Below are 16,290 nucleotides of genomic sequence, written 5' to 3' on the forward strand. Positions count from 1 at the left end.
CGACTACTAGTTGAATGGCAATTATTCAAAATACTATCACTCTGGAAACTAATATGTCAGTTGAGTAAACAGTTGTTACACTATAAACAATTATAAAGCGCTTGTGGAGTGCCTGCGAATTTTACAAAAACTGAACATTTGTCAACTTCTCCTTGCTGGTAGTTCACACCAACCAAGTCATAGACAATAATTCCTTCGACTGGTTTTAAACGAATATCAATGAGTTCTCTATAGTGTGTCATATTACTTTTATGGTTCGCCAAATATTTTGATGAACTAAACAATTACAAAACATTACATGCTACAATTTAGGTTTACAATACAAATTATTTTGTAAATAATTAATGTTTAATCCCTCAGTTGTTTTCGACATCAATTCTTACAGCCAGACTCACATGAATTATTAATTCCAGACTGATTGTCATATCGTGTGTATAATTGTTTGAAATTCAGCCAGGTATGTTGTTCCTTGATATAAACTTACCGACTACATAAAAGACCACCTCACTAATTTCATGAATTATTAGTAAAAATGTAACTTACTATGCACCGCAACACCGCGTGATCACAACACGCTGTTCACGTGTCAATTCTGTACTGGCGTAGGTGCAGGAAGGGGTTTGGAGGGTCGAACCCCCCCCCCCCCCCCCCCATCCCCACCCCCCAGCTCAAGCAAATGTATTCTTTTTCCAATATATTTTCCGGAAGATCATAATTCCACTCCCACAATCAAGACCCCCCGCCCCCAAATAACAATTCTTGCATACACGCCTGTTATGAAACTGGTTTAGAAGGGTGTTTTTTTTACAGACTTCACGAATTACTGACTAAAATAACGATGTCTCATGCCACCCTCTATTTTAATCTAATAGATGCTTATATAAAAGTAACAGTAACTCCTTGCGTGGCGCCAGCTGGTTTCCTCTCTCGTTATCCGTCTGAAGAATTCTTAGAGTTAAGATGACTAAGTGTGTAAGGTATGCACTCAAGGTGATCTTAGTGCTAAAATCGATTCGTGAAACGGGATTCAGGTTCTTAACCATATGTCCATATGTAAGCTTAGAATATGCGCTCATAAATTAAATGTAGAATCTGGCAGGTATCGAAACATTGAACGATCAGAAAGAATATGTACTCTGTGTAACGTTAATACCATAGAAGATGAATATCACTTTGTAATAGAGTGTCCACAATACAAAGATTTGCGTTGTAAATATATAAAAATGTATTATTATAAGCGGCCAAGTGTTTATCGTTTTATACAGTTATTAACCACCGGTAACAAATAAGGAATTGAATAACCTAGGAAAATATTTGGTGCAAGCGAACACAATTAGAGATCGGTTAATGCAGGATAATAGTTAATGTAATAAATGTAACTTATATCACTTCATTTGTCCATGATTATATATAAACCACACCCACTATAGTTTTGCACGTGTGTATTTTGTATAACTATGTTGTATTATTTATGTTATGTAGTCAGCTGATGAGTTGTATAACTATGTTGTATTATTTATGTTATGTATTCAGCTGATGAGTTGTAAAACTCAAAGCAAATAAAGAACTTGAACTTGAACCGTATAACCGTAATCTAAATGTGTTGCATGTGTCGATAAACCAGGCCTGTAGTCAGCCATAACTGCGGGGGGGGGGGGGGGGGGGGGGGGGGGGGGGGAGGGGGAGGGGGAGGGGGGGGAGGAGAGATAAAGGGTGGAACTAAATTTATATCATGGGTGCCGATGTTGTAGACGGGGATTCGGGGGCATGCTTCCCCGGAAAATATTTAAATGTAGATGCTGAGAGGTGCATTCTGGAGATATTTGTGATGGGATTTTAATATTTTAGGTCGTAGAGCGTACATTTTTTGATAAGACTTCAAGAGCAGCAGTAAACTTTAACTACCGTACATTAGATGTGTGACACGTTAAAGGAAGAGTAAACTAAAACATGAGCCTTATGTGTTGGAAAGATGCATACCACATACTGACACTTTACCAAATGAAAAACGCGTAACTTTATTGTTAACAAAAAAACAAAACCACTGTGATTATTCCTGCTAACTAGGGGCAGCCATTTTCTTTTCTTTTCGAGACGTCCGGGACAGCTAGCTTGGGGCGAAGTGACGTCAGCTCCTGACCGTCTCCTGTATGTACAGTGTAAACAAAAGCAGTAATTGTCGGCAAGGCGCTTCTCTTTCATCAACCTGACTTGTAAAACAACATAAATGACGTGATAATATAATAAACTATTTAACTAAATATATTTCAAGTTGCATTAACGGAACAAAATGAGGTTATAGTAGTTTTCTCTGTTAAATAATCTAAAGGAAAAAAAGTACACTATTAGATCGTCACGTGACAAGAGGGCGGTTGAGTTGAAGAAAGAGAAATTTGCTACACAATTTTTAAAATTAACAATACGTTAAAATGTGGTGGGAAATGTTAATTTTGTACGGTAGACTCGTTCTATGCCAGGATCAGGAGCAGTGGGTATGAAGAAGAGTGGGGAAAAAGAAGGGAAACACTGGTAAGTCAAACGCGGTCATAGACAATATGGCGTCGGTATCTCCTCCAACCAGTACTTCCCAACAGCAACACTCTACACTACCTCAAGCTCTATATAACCCAGCAATGGTCCAATCTCCTGAATACGGTAACCCTGCTTTCCAAATACAGCATGTTATACCCGGCCATTCATCCCAACAAGAGTCCATCCCAGCGTGGGCAAACCAAGTGTTTCAAAAACTAACGGACATTTCAAATACGCTCACACAAATCTCGCAAAAGACAGATAAGATTGACGGCATTGAAAAACGATTACAAACTATTCAGTATAATGTTGATGACTTTAAAATCCAATTATGTGAAAGTAGCAAAAAAATAGTCGAGTTAGAAAAAGCAATAAACTTCAACAGAAGCTTTGGAGAAACGCGAACCGACAGGAAAACAATGGCGGATGTTGTCAACAAAATGAAATCGGAGGTAAGAGAAGTTCGCGAGTGCTTGGATGATAACAACAGTTTACGTCACGATTGTGAAGTACTCTACGAGAGTGTGCTAAACATTCAAACGCGGTCAATGAGGGATAATCTCATTTTTAACGGTATCGAGGAAACAGAAAATGAGGATGCGGAAGCAATATTAAAAACATTTCTTAAAGAAAAGATGAATATGGAGAACAGTATCCATTTTGATCGCGTAAACAGACTTGGTAAGAAATCAACAAATCCCACACGCGCACGCCAAATAGTAGAAAAATTCGAAAGGTTCAAAGACCGCGAATCTGTTAACGGCATATGAGGTACATTGTAAACATATAATTAAATAAATAAATGACAAGATCTCATTTCGGTGTGAGCGAGCAGTTCCCGCACGAGATAGTAAAACGAAGGAGAGAATTGTGGCCGAGGTATAAAGAAGCGCAACGACAAGGACTTCGTGCGTCACGTGTGGTGGACAAACTATACATTGACGGAAAGCGTTGGTATCCCGATAGACGTGACAATGGACAACGTGAAAAACCAAACGCCCCGATTTCGTCAAGCCCTTCGTTTGAAAACCCGAATAAGCGTGCGCGTAATTTCTCTCCGTGGGAACAACGGCCATAGGGACGCCGGAGGATAGACACTGGTTTTAATACAACACCTGTAAATAGCACAAGCTACCGTATAACACGTGAACGCACAAGCAGAACCTCAGAAGAAATACACATTTGTGACTGTGTAAATATTTTATATTTAAATGTGTGTGGTCTTAACAGCAGATTGCATATCCCTAATTTTTTTACATTTTATCAATGCATATGATATTTTATGTTTAGTAGAAACCAAACTTAGTGATATTGATTACGTGGAAATCCTCGGTTATAAAATATTTACAAATAACAGAATAACCAAATCAAATGTGAAATCTGGTGGTATATGCCTGGCCGTTAAAAATAATATTTCTGACAAATATATGTTCATTAAAAGAAATCAGAGTACGTATTATGGTTCACACTTTCCAGTCCAGTTATACGGACATCTATCAAACGCTGTTATCAGAATTATATATATATCCCCCGAAGGTTCCCCGTATTTCAATAATGATTCTTTTAAAACAATACAGGAGGAAATGAACGACAACGTAACAATTAAACATAATATCCTACTTATCGATGACTTTAACGCAAGAACGAGATTGCTACCGGATTATATAGTCTGTGATATCGACCCAACAAATGTCATACGATTATCAGATGACTTTTCTCAATACATGAATGAACCTTTCAAGTTGTTAAATATTGGAATGTGCTTAAAAAGAAATAACGAAGATATCGGTAAACCAAATAGCCATGGATACAAATTTATCGATTTTTGTAAAAACAACAAAGTGTATATTGTCAACGGAAGGGTGGATGAAGACCGCGATATTGGTAAATTTACTTGCAAAGGAACTAGCGTTGTCGACTATGCCGTAGCTTCATTATGTACACTTTCTAAAATACTAAAGTTTAAAGTTCATGACTTCGAACTGTTATTCTCGGACATACACAGCCCATTAACTCTGTGCTTAAATATTTTAACAACAGGCTGTGAACATGAAACTAACAAACAAAAGGAACCGATACCACGAACTTGGAATGTAAATAAGGCAAACAGCTATAACGATACATTAAACCGTGATATCATCAGTGACATAAAAGCCAATCTAGATAAGCTAAGTGAACACTTCTTTAAAGAGGATCTTAACGTCGGAGTGGACAGCATTAGAAAACTGTTTATTGACACAGCAGCCGACACTTTTGGTTATACACGCATCCGAGTTAAACCGAAGCACAAAAACACCAGTAACAAGGCATGGTTTGGCAATCAGTGCAGAACACTCAGAAAAGTACATGGAAGTTAGAACAATGTACAAAAAAAAAAAAAAAACCCGAACTACACCAGATAACAAACAACGCCTCTTGAATGCCAGCAAACAATACAAAAATGTAATTCGCAAATACGTAAACCGACATAATTGGAAGACGGAGCACAAGATTACAGAACTCAGTCATCAAAATACGCGAGCCTTTTGGAAACTGTTAAAAGTAAACAAAGATGACTGTAAATTACCCCCTTTAGATAAGCTCTGTGATTACTTTAAAGATGTAAACAGCAGCGATGAACATACAGCAGATGCAAATGAACTAAATGTCAATACAGACTTAGAATATAACACAACCCTAAATGGACCCATTTTAGAAGAAAAAATACTCGCTGTCGTTAACAGTCTAAAAAACAACAAGGCACCTGGATCAGACCAAATCATTAACGAATATATTAAGCAGACAATAGATTGCATGAGTTCTGTATATGTCAAACTCTTTAATTTAGTATTTGATAACGGTATTTTTCCAGATTCCTGGTTGGTTGGTATAATTAAACCTATTGATAAATGCGGCGATAGGGAGGCTCCCGAAAACTATAGACCCATTACATTACTCAGCTGTCTTGGGAAAAACTCTTTACTGCTGTCTTGAATAATAGGCTGAAATTATATCTAGAATCGAATGATTTACTCTCAGAAGTTCAAGCTGGATTTAGAAAGGAATATTCTACGAACGATCATATCTTTACGCTCTATGGACTTATCGAATTATTAAAAGCACGAAAGAAAAAACTATGTTGTACATTTATAGATTTTAGCAAAGCATTTGATTCAGTATAGAACTCTGGGGTAAACTTATACAAAAAGAAAGAAAGAAATGTTTTATATAACGACACACTCAACACATTTTATTTCCGGTTATATGGCGTCAGACATATGGTTAAGCACCACACAGATTTTTAGAGGAAACCCGCTGTCGCCACTACATAGGCTACTCTTCCGATTAGCAGCAAGGGATCTTTTATTTGCGCTTCCCACAGGCAGGATAGCACAAACCATGGCCTTTGTTGAACCAGTTATGGATCACTGGTCGGTGCAAGTGGTTTACACCTACCCATTGAGCTTTGCGGAGCACTCACTCAGGGTTTGTAGTCGGTATCTGGATTAAAAATCCCATGCCTCGACTGGGATCCGAACCCAGTACCTACCAGCCTGTAGACCGATAGCCTGCCATGACGCCACCGAGGCCGGTAAAAACTTATACAAAACGGTATAAATGGTAAATGTTTCCAAGTCATATATAGTATGTACCAGAATATTAAATCTTGTGTTACTGACACATTATGCACGGACAAATTATTTTCCTTGTTGAGTGGGTGTTAGGCAAGGTGAAAATTTATCACCCTTGCTGTTCTCCTTGAAGAAACTTTTATAAAGAGTAAATGTAATGGTATCCAAATAGATGGATTATTCACAGATGCCACCTTGATTAACACTATGGTTCTTTTTGTCTTACCGTATGCAGACGACACAGCGCTTTTCGCAGATAATTTTGAAGATATGCAGACATTACTAAATACTTTTAATTCATATTGTACAGAATGGAAACTAACTGTCAATTGTAAAAAGTGGCAACAAGAAGGACTACAATGAAATGTTTTATATGGGAAAGTCTAGACTTGATAAAGTAGATAATTATAAATACCTTGATGTTGTATTCCATAAATTAAATAAATTTACTAATGCAAGAAAAATGTTGTACGAACAAGCATATAAAGCTATGTACTTCGTTCTCAAACAAGGAAAACGCTGTAATATATCTATTCACTGTCAGCTTAAATTATTTGATTGTATGGTTATACCAGTGCTTTTATACGGATGCGAAACATGGGGTTTCGAAAGTTTAGCGTCCATAGATAAACTGTATAATACATTTTTAAAACTACTGTTACCAGTGAGGAATTCTACACCGTTGTACATGTTGTATGGAGAACGTGGACGTTTCCCGGTAACTATAACTGTAAAGCTAAGGATGATTACCTGTTGGTTCAGACTGATTACAGGGAAGCAGTCCAAGTTATCATTATTTGTTTATAGATTGTTGTTGAATGATTACAATAATAATATTTATAAATATAAATGGATAGACTTTGTAAAATCAACATTGGATAACATTGGTTGTACATATATATGGATGTCACAATGTAATAGAATTGCAAGTGCTACACTTTTTAAAGAATTTATTTCTTTAAGACTTAAAGATCAATTCCTACAAACATGGTACAGTCAGATCGATAATACCGGAAAAGTTTCAAATTACAAACTGTTAAAATATTGTGTTACATTTGAGATATATTAAACATCACTTTAGAAAAAAACATTGGTGTCCATTATTACGTTATTGACTCTCAACCATAATCTCCCCATTGAAACAGGTAGATGGACACGAATATCACTACACGTCGCTGGTTCATTGGGTATGCTTATACACAATTGATAATTAATTCGTTCGCGATATATGAAACGATGGTCGCTGGTTCAGTGCCTATGATTATACTCCAGGGTCATTTCCCTTGAAGTCTGACACGATGGTAATTTTACTTATATAAAAGAAATGCTTCCGTTTACAAATGTGTTGCCTTTTGTTTTCGACTGTAGAGTATGTCACATTATATTCAACTATTTATAGATAATTAGTTAGTACATCAATACCGATTGTCACGTCCATACCGATTATAATATAATGTTTGTATAATTCTTTGAAATTCAGTCAGGTATGATCCTTCATATAAACTGACCGACTAGATAAAAGACCAATGCACTAATTATTAATGAAACGTTTAAGGCGGTGTGCACGGACATGAGACGCTGTGAAGTTGTGAAATGGAGGTTCGTGACAGTAATTTTAGAAGCAGGTGTCGGGTCTAGACGGTAACGAAGTTTATAGGTGGGGAAAAAAAGAGAAAAAAATACCCCCCCCCCCCCCCCCCCCCAAAAAAAAAAAAAAAAAAAAAAAAAAAAAAAAATAATAATAATAATAAAAATAATAATAAAAAATAAAAATAAAAAATGCACACGCGCCTGAGATATTTAGAGGCCAGTTGCGAATCCAGCGTGAAATATTTGGATGTAATTTAGCTCATTTCTATAGTGTCAAAACTAGCAGGGGCAAATGGAGGTTTCTTTTTAGGCAGGAGCGCAACGCATGATTGCCATCCACATATTCACGCACACTTCAGTTGAAAATGCGTCGTGTTTTTGCTTTGTTTAATGCTGGCCCTGGTTTTTGTTCATAGGAAACGGTTCCAGTCATTTGAAGTCGTTGCCTCGTCCACCCAAACACACTCTTGACTGACATTAAAGTGCCTCGCACCTACTCCAGTGCCCAACATTAGTCAAGACACGACACATTTTCAACTGAAGTGTACGTGACTATGTCGACGGCAATCATGCACACTTTTATACCCATGGTGAGAACGCAATGCATGGGCACAGCATACAGAATTCCAGACATGGGTGCGTTGAGACAACCTATTTGTTGGGGTGATAGGTACATGTGTTTGCATAAGTTTTACCATTTTGCTGTGGCCTATAACCGGAAGTACCATTACTCATATTGAAATGCAAATGCTACTTAGAACACCTCACTCTGGTTCTAATCCATGAAGGCCATGCATTCCTTCTTTCATAATTAGTGTGTTGGACGGGCATCGTTAACATGTGCAGTACTAACAATATGAGTGGCCCTTCAATAGTGACGCTCAGTATATATTAAGAGGGATGTACGTAGTATCGCTTTGACATCAATACGCATATTAAAACGTTGAAGCATTGTTGACGTCACGTCAAAGGATTATTGACGTTTTCATGGTAACGTTCTCGACAATTTTCGTGACTTAAGGCAAAACGTTGAAATACCATTGGAATGAGCACCTCCACACCTTTACCCTGGATTCGCGCTGGACAGGGAATAAAAGTAGCGCAGGACTATACACAGTAATAATCCATTGTCCGTCAATATGTAGTGTTATGTCACTGGATGTTTTAATAAAATAAAATTAAAATTATTGGGATGTATATTTATTTTTGGATAGGGTAGCGTAGGGGTATTTAATTCAAGGAAAAATCGTTACATATGTTCAAAATTCTACAAGTAAAATTCATCTCTGCCTTAAGATTTACTACCGTGCCTGGTATGTAGCTACTGTCTGACACTTAACTGACACGATACCCCTGTGACCCCACCCCCCACCCCCCGACCCCCGCCCCGCGGATCAGAACCTGGTATCCCTAATATTGAAACATCAGGCCGTAAATTGTTACGTAATAACGACGGCGTTATGAGATAAGTGCTATTTAATTCCCTCCTTTTAAAAGTCTCACTAAAATGAGTAGAATAAGTACCTCTTTATTTAAGATACGATCGGACTTGTTCGATACGGACGTAATTACAAATAGGCCAATCTTCCACTATCTTCTTGATACTGATAATATGAAAAAAGTCAAGAAGAAATTGATGAAGATTACTAGTGTATGATTACTATTCTTCCAAACGTCATTAATGTTCTGCGAAAGACCAACTAATTAGATTCCCGAAAAACAGTTTTCATACTGTTGAGTTCAAATACATATCCACCAAAACAAATTGCCCACTTTCTTAATTGTGGATGTTGTAAAGTTGTTTCGTGTGTGACGGTCCTGGAATCAATTTATCTACATTGTGTTACTAACAAAACAAAAAATATAATTTTTTTTTGTAGAGCCGGTGTAAAAAGAATGCAAGTCCGGTAATATCAAACGAAAACGGGTTAATAGTAAGACAAAACTTCTCGGAATGGACATAGACGTACGGGATCCCATTGTTGTAGGAGAAGAGGAGCTTAATTTTTGCCCGAATTAAACAAAATTGCCCGAGTCTGGATTACAACGTTTATTGATATTAGCATTAGTGCCAAACAGCTATATAGGCTATTATGTTAATGCAAGTCTGTTAGGACTAAGATTTCTAGGTATGTAAGCTCGATAGCATCATGCATGCTTCTGAACCTCGTTTCATACCAGTGCCGGATCCTGGGCCTTGTATTAGTTTTAAATTCATCATTAATGGTCAAATCTCGTTTTCACAAAAAATGGTGAAAGCGTATTTATCAGATAATTAAACCCCCATAGAGAACTAAATTGAAAAAAGACAAAATGATGAATAATGTGTCACCCTGCTGTATACATGAACCTTTTTTATAATAATTTAGAGCCAACATTAATCAATAGTAACGATGAGTTTGTTTTGTTTACCGACACCACTACCGTAATGATAAATGTAATTACAATTGTCAAAAGGTCAACAACAACATTTTGGGATGGCATTATTTCACCCGTTTCACACACAAACAGTACAAGTAAATATAAAGGATTTGAATTTTATCAGAATAAAACAATAAGTTCTAACCCAAACTATCCATATGACGGTGTTAAACTGCTGAATATTTCTCTTTTTTTATGATAGCGCTAAAGTCTACATGGGTTAGCAGACTATTTTCACCAAACGCAACATGGCATGTACTTTTAACTTAATACAAAATCGTCAATACAAAAAAATAACGAGTTTTGATTACTTTATTAAAATACAAATTTAAAAAGAAAACAAGTTGAATTTATCACAAACTAAGAGTAAAACTGAAATAATTAGAATCAATATTTGGTACAACAGTACAATAATTTACCATTTCAATTTTTAAAAGACCCAACATTAGTGTGGTTTAAATATAAATCCTATATAAAATAATAACAACAACTAACACTTTTGTTAATAAAATATAATATATAGAATAAAATATTTGTGAGTTATGCCATAGTCAGAAACATTGGGACATTTGTTCTATGGCTGTTCCAGTCTAAGATGTACATAACGAAATTGTACGGTGAAGCCAGGACAAAGGTGAAAACATACAATTCAATAAAAAAAAAAGTTTTCTTATGGAATCATAAACAACAACAACAAAAACTACCAATAATATTCTCTGCTAATTGGCTAATTATTAATGTAAAAAAACGTAAAATGCAAAAACAGGCACCTGACATATCTGATCTTTTAAATATTATAAAAGATAAAATGCAAATTGAAAAATATATATCATATCAGTCAATTCCTAGAAACAAGGCATGCCAATATACTGCCCTAGAAGTATGGATCACAAAACAAAATGCACAAACTTCTATCACCAAAGTCATTATGTTTCGGGTCCTTTCTTTCTCTCTTTTTGCCCCTTTTCCCATTCTTTAACCCCTTTTCTTTAATTTCCAGTCTTCACTGTTAACCCCATATATCATAGGTTATTTTATGCTTTTATATATCCCAGGGTACAAAATTAACATAGGAAAGCAAGCCCCCGCAGGTCATTTTGCTAAAGTGCCAGTTAAAAGTTACACTATCACATTTATTTCTGGTGTAATAAACTTGCTATCCCCGCCTTCCCACAAAAAAACCCAACAAACCCCCCCCCCAGAAAACAGAAAACAGAAAAAAGAAACAAAAGATACACCCCCTAAAAATTAAAAATCACGAAAAAAAACCCCACCAAAACAATTAAGCGTCAATAGTTATTTTGGCGTTTTCCTTTAAATATAATAAAAGCAAATTCAGCTTCTTCCATTTTAAGGATCAACGTTGTAGCATGTTCTCAAAGTTTATGCTTTTTATAATAATTTAGAATGAACAAACTGACAAATGACGTTAAGAACCAATGGTTAGCGAATCCCAGTGGAATGTGCATATCAGTAATTTTCGAAATTCTGCCAGTGTGCGACATTTGTGTGTGTGTCATGGAACTGAAACAATGATCAGAAGTCGAATATAATCAAAAGTAGCTAAAATAATATGGCTTTAGCAAATACTCTCTCACGCACCCCCCCCCCCCCCAATATACGTATTACTCTCTCTCTCTCTCTCTCTCTCTCTCTCTCTCTCTCTCTCTCTCTCTCTCTCTCTCTCTCTCTCTCTCACTATGTGTGTGTATGTAACATATGTATTACAACTACCAAATAGCTATAATTTAAATAGGTCATGTCTTAAGTCATTTTGCTGACAGCGCAATGTTTGACGCACACTCATCATACACATACACAGGTAGACACTTTTGGTTTTATGGTTTCCTGTTCTCCGTTTTATAAATTCTAATAAGTGAAAGGTCAATTGAGTTTATATTCTTCAAAAATGAACCTTCAACGCAAAACATGTGTACAAACGTCAGATGGGCCTGTGAACCACCGTGTAACTCGGAGAGCTCCGATAAGTGACACTCACTGCTTCCTCTCATTTATGTGGGATTTGAATGGCGTTTGGACTCCTCATTGTTTTCGTTTACAGGCATTACAAGTGATATCCATGCCCAAGAAAATTAACATGGTGAAACTAATAGACCATCGACTAACAAAATCAGTTAAACAGAACTATTGCAGGAATCGATAATCCAAAACACTAACACTAACACTACAAATACAAAATGACCCTCGTATGCAGATCTCGACGACACAGACCAATTACTAACAACTAGAGTGAATGATGGAAAGTCACAAATGATCAAAGACATTAGAGTTTTTAATGAATGCCACAAAATCTGTTCAGGACATCATAATAAACTCAGTGAATAGGTTGTCTGACGGTGTCAATGAAAAATACAATATATTAAGCTAACACTACATCTTCACAACACAATATCATGGTGGATGCAACAGACAATCCGAACACCAGTGGTTGGATGAGTATGGATGGTGACTTGTTTACAGTTGCAAGGTTGGTGGGGTGTTCTCGATGTGCTGTTCCTTATTCACTAAACCAAAAGTGAGAAAACAGATGGGAATTATGACCAAACTCCCCATTCATTAAATGACACCACAAATCAAAGGTTCTTGGCCAATATCAAGTAAAAATCATCCAATTTAACTGCACTTGTAGAAGCTAAACTATTTCTCCAGTCTGTTGAAAATCCAACAGTAGCTATCACGGCCATAACCGACAGAACGCAGGCCAACATTACTGAAAATATGCACATCCTCAAGTAAGCAGAAGAGGATGTGTTGTACTGCGGCCGCCAATGCATGGGTCTTAGGGGAGACAACGAACTACATGTTCCATTCTGGTGGAGACCCAGGAAACGTCCTGTCCTTAATAAAACAGCCAGCACAGCTCGATGAGAAGCTCTGAAAGTACACGGGCATCAGCCAAAATGCTACCTACCTATCATCCCAAGCCCAAAACAAAATGATAGGAAAGCAGATAATACAGGCTAGCATTGTAGAGGAGATACAATATGTAACTATCTACATCATCATGGTGGACTAAGTCACGTTGCATAATGTGCAACTGATGCCAGTACGCAGTAGATTAATTAATATATATATATATATATATATATATATATATATGGAATAGCTGATTACTGTCTTAAGATCTCGGCTTTATATTGCAAAGGTTAGAATGGCGAATGCAAAGGGGCTTTGCCGAACCATTCGACCTGAACAGGATAAAGCCGATATCTTAAGACGGTAACCAGTTATTTCTTATATCCTGCAATCCAACAGGAATAGGCGGAAAATCATTATTTATTCCATTTTTATGTAAGCAAATTGAGTATGGTGAACCTAGCAAGGCTTTTGCCGTATGACGTCATACAAGATTACAAGATACATGACGTCAGTGACCGAACATATAGAGATTTATCTAGTCATCATATCTTGCCAATGTCAGGGCTAAAAAATTCGCACGAATCTCCGAATCCGATTCGCGCCAGGATTCGAGCAAGCATAAAACATCCGAATCTATTTGGATTCGCGTGAAATATTTCCAAAAATTTATTAAATTGAATAATCAGTCAGTAAAATGTTACAGAATTAAATAATAATAATAATATTAATAATAAAAAAAAAAGAAGAAGTCCGGTTATCAAGCTTTAGTTTAAACTGGCTTCAAAGGCGTAGCATACATTCAAATCTGTGCATTTCTAAACATAAAGGTTTATCGAGAAGAGTCTGGCCTGGAGCCAAGCCGTGGTTGGTCCATTTCTATGAACCAAATTGCCAACGAACAGAACCGAAAGGAACATGTTTGTTCAGTTCTGTAGTGTGCCAAATATAGTAATATATCAAACATTTCTATTTTTTAGCTGATTTATTGCTCCTAACCTTGAATTACCTGCTCTTTTTAATCAATAAATATTTTTGACGGTAGCGGAAATGTACTTCAGTAATATCCATACAAACATTGAACCAATGCGCAAAATACATCGGCAAAAGTATTCCATGCGCTGTTTGCGAATAAGCAATCTTCGAAAAGTAACCTGGGCTGCGTTCAGCCAGACCAAGCGGAAAAACGTCCGCTAGACTGGTTTATTGCTTCACAGTAAACGAAATGGCCACGTTAGGAACCAATCAATTAGTTCGCGAACGTTAGCCAATCATTTTCTGGCTGAAGTTGGGGTTGGTAAGACACCTACAAAAACTGACTGTAAAGAAAAATGGAACCAACAAGTGAAAAAACCGTTAGTACAAAAACATTTTTGTTTGTTCGTTTGTTTGTTTGTTTTTGTTTGTGTTTGTTTTTTTGTTGTTGTTGTTTGTTTGTTTTTGCTTTAAACTTGGATACACTGTTATTGACAAAAGTGGCTGTTCTTTTCAGTAAATAGTAATGGTTGTCTTATATATAAAGAAACACTGGCTAAGATATAAATAAAACAGAAGTACCTACTCATAGTACAGTAAAGGCTCATATAGGTCATAACGGACGACTCAAGATAAGGTTTTGACTTGCCCAACGTTGTTTTTAAACGCCTCGGGCGACCGGGCGACCATGAAATGCACACCCTGGGTATATACAACATCTGCCTTGTGGCTGGTTACATGCGTTTTGCAGACCCACACATCCAGTCTAGACACTCTCATTAAGACAGATTTATTATGATTTTTTGTTTTTAGCACGCACGCGCAGCATTAAGTCTAAATTGATAACCAACTAGTAGACAGATTAACAATAGAGCAAATATAATTTACAAGGGCAAAACAAAAGAGAAAATATAATTTCAAACTACGTCGAGCAGATGACGTTCTTTAGTATGGCTCACTATTGCTGTTTTATTTATTATTTTGACTAATGATTTTACAAGCTACCTACACATTTGTGGATAATATATTACATAATTATTTATATCTACTTGTTTTAAAAGAGGGGTGGATTTTCGTTAATTTACTATTTAAAAACATAACAATTTGAATATTTTTTTTTTTTTTTTTTAAAAATGGAAATTAGGAATGCTTGCCTAACTAAATCTACAATGAACAGCATTTGTGATCGGCGCAGGGGTTGAAATAATATGCCAATGGGAACCAGGTCTTTTTTTCAATAGACAGGTACCATTGGTACCTGAAATTTATATAACTGAATTTAACACTAAACATATTCAGCAGTGCACTGACCACTACTACACAACTAGAACAGGAAAAGATAACTTTATACTGTTCTCTTTTGAACTCAATCATCAAAACTGTATTGAATCACATGTTCGAACTTCATTAATCAGTACAACGCCTGTGGCCAGACGAAAGATGGTATTCAATCATGAATTCGTACCCGAGTAATTGGTCAAATTGTTGAATCGAGCAATGAATGATAAAAATGAACTGATAAAACAAACAAATGTTCAGTAAATACACAACTAATTAATTATTCTCCACGAAAGCAGGATTGTTTTCATCCTTTGCAGTTTGGTCCACCACTTCGTCACTCTCAGCATTCGCTCGTTTCATCCTGTTGAAGAAAAACATATTAAGTTCTTTATGCAGTTACTGAATGATGCATATAATGATGTGTGTGTGTGTGTGTGTGTGTGTGTGTGTGCGTGTGTGTTTATTAATAACTCAACAAGCATTCTGAGAGTATTACTAAAGCAATACAGTGTCACAGTCCAGGCGCAACATATTTTCATGGGAATATAATATATGAAAATAACGTTTGAAAGAGCGATAGTGTAATATTTCATACAAATTGATCAAAAAGGGCTAAAAAAAAAAACACCTGAAAAGTCAAACTTAATCAATAATACATAATAAATGTATATTAGAAATCTTAGCTCAATATATTGACGCATTGAATAGACAATTCCAGAGAACTGTGATGACTGTAATATCTCGTAACTTCAAGGACCATAAGTCTATTAAAAATAAGCAAATCTCCATGAAACTCAAACTGCATCTGTACATTATAATCTACACAAGATTTCAGCTCAATATTTTGAGACACTGTGAAACCAGTCCAAAAAACCATATTCGAAATAACTGTAATATCGCATAAGTTCAAGGGTCATATATAACAGGCTTTCTGCCAGAAAACAATTGGAGGGTACATCATAAAAACAAAGCAGACCATTAGTGCACCTACTAGGTGATTATG

The 16,290-nt window shown here is 36.3% G+C and overlaps 1 protein-coding gene across 3 annotated transcripts in view; it reads right to left on the reverse strand.

Annotated features, from left to right (window-relative positions):
• Positions 1 to 10,450: 10,450 nt before the first annotated feature.
• The window catches only part of LOC121389408 (serine-aspartate repeat-containing protein D-like), an 81,326-nt gene continuing 75,486 nt past the window's right edge, over positions 10,451 to 16,290 (reverse strand). For all 3 annotated transcript variants that reach the window (XM_041521024.1, XM_041521023.1, XM_041521025.1), the window contains one exon: positions 10,451 to 15,648. In XM_041521024.1, coding sequence (XP_041376958.1) covers positions 15,561 to 15,648 — 88 coding nt within the window. In that variant the 3' untranslated portion in view covers positions 10,451 to 15,560. The remainder of the gene's footprint in view (positions 15,649 to 16,290) is intronic.

This window comes from Gigantopelta aegis, chromosome 14, assembly GCF_016097555.1.
Source record: "Gigantopelta aegis isolate Gae_Host chromosome 14, Gae_host_genome, whole genome shotgun sequence".
Taxonomy (NCBI): Eukaryota; Metazoa; Mollusca; class Gastropoda; order Neomphalida; family Peltospiridae; genus Gigantopelta; species Gigantopelta aegis.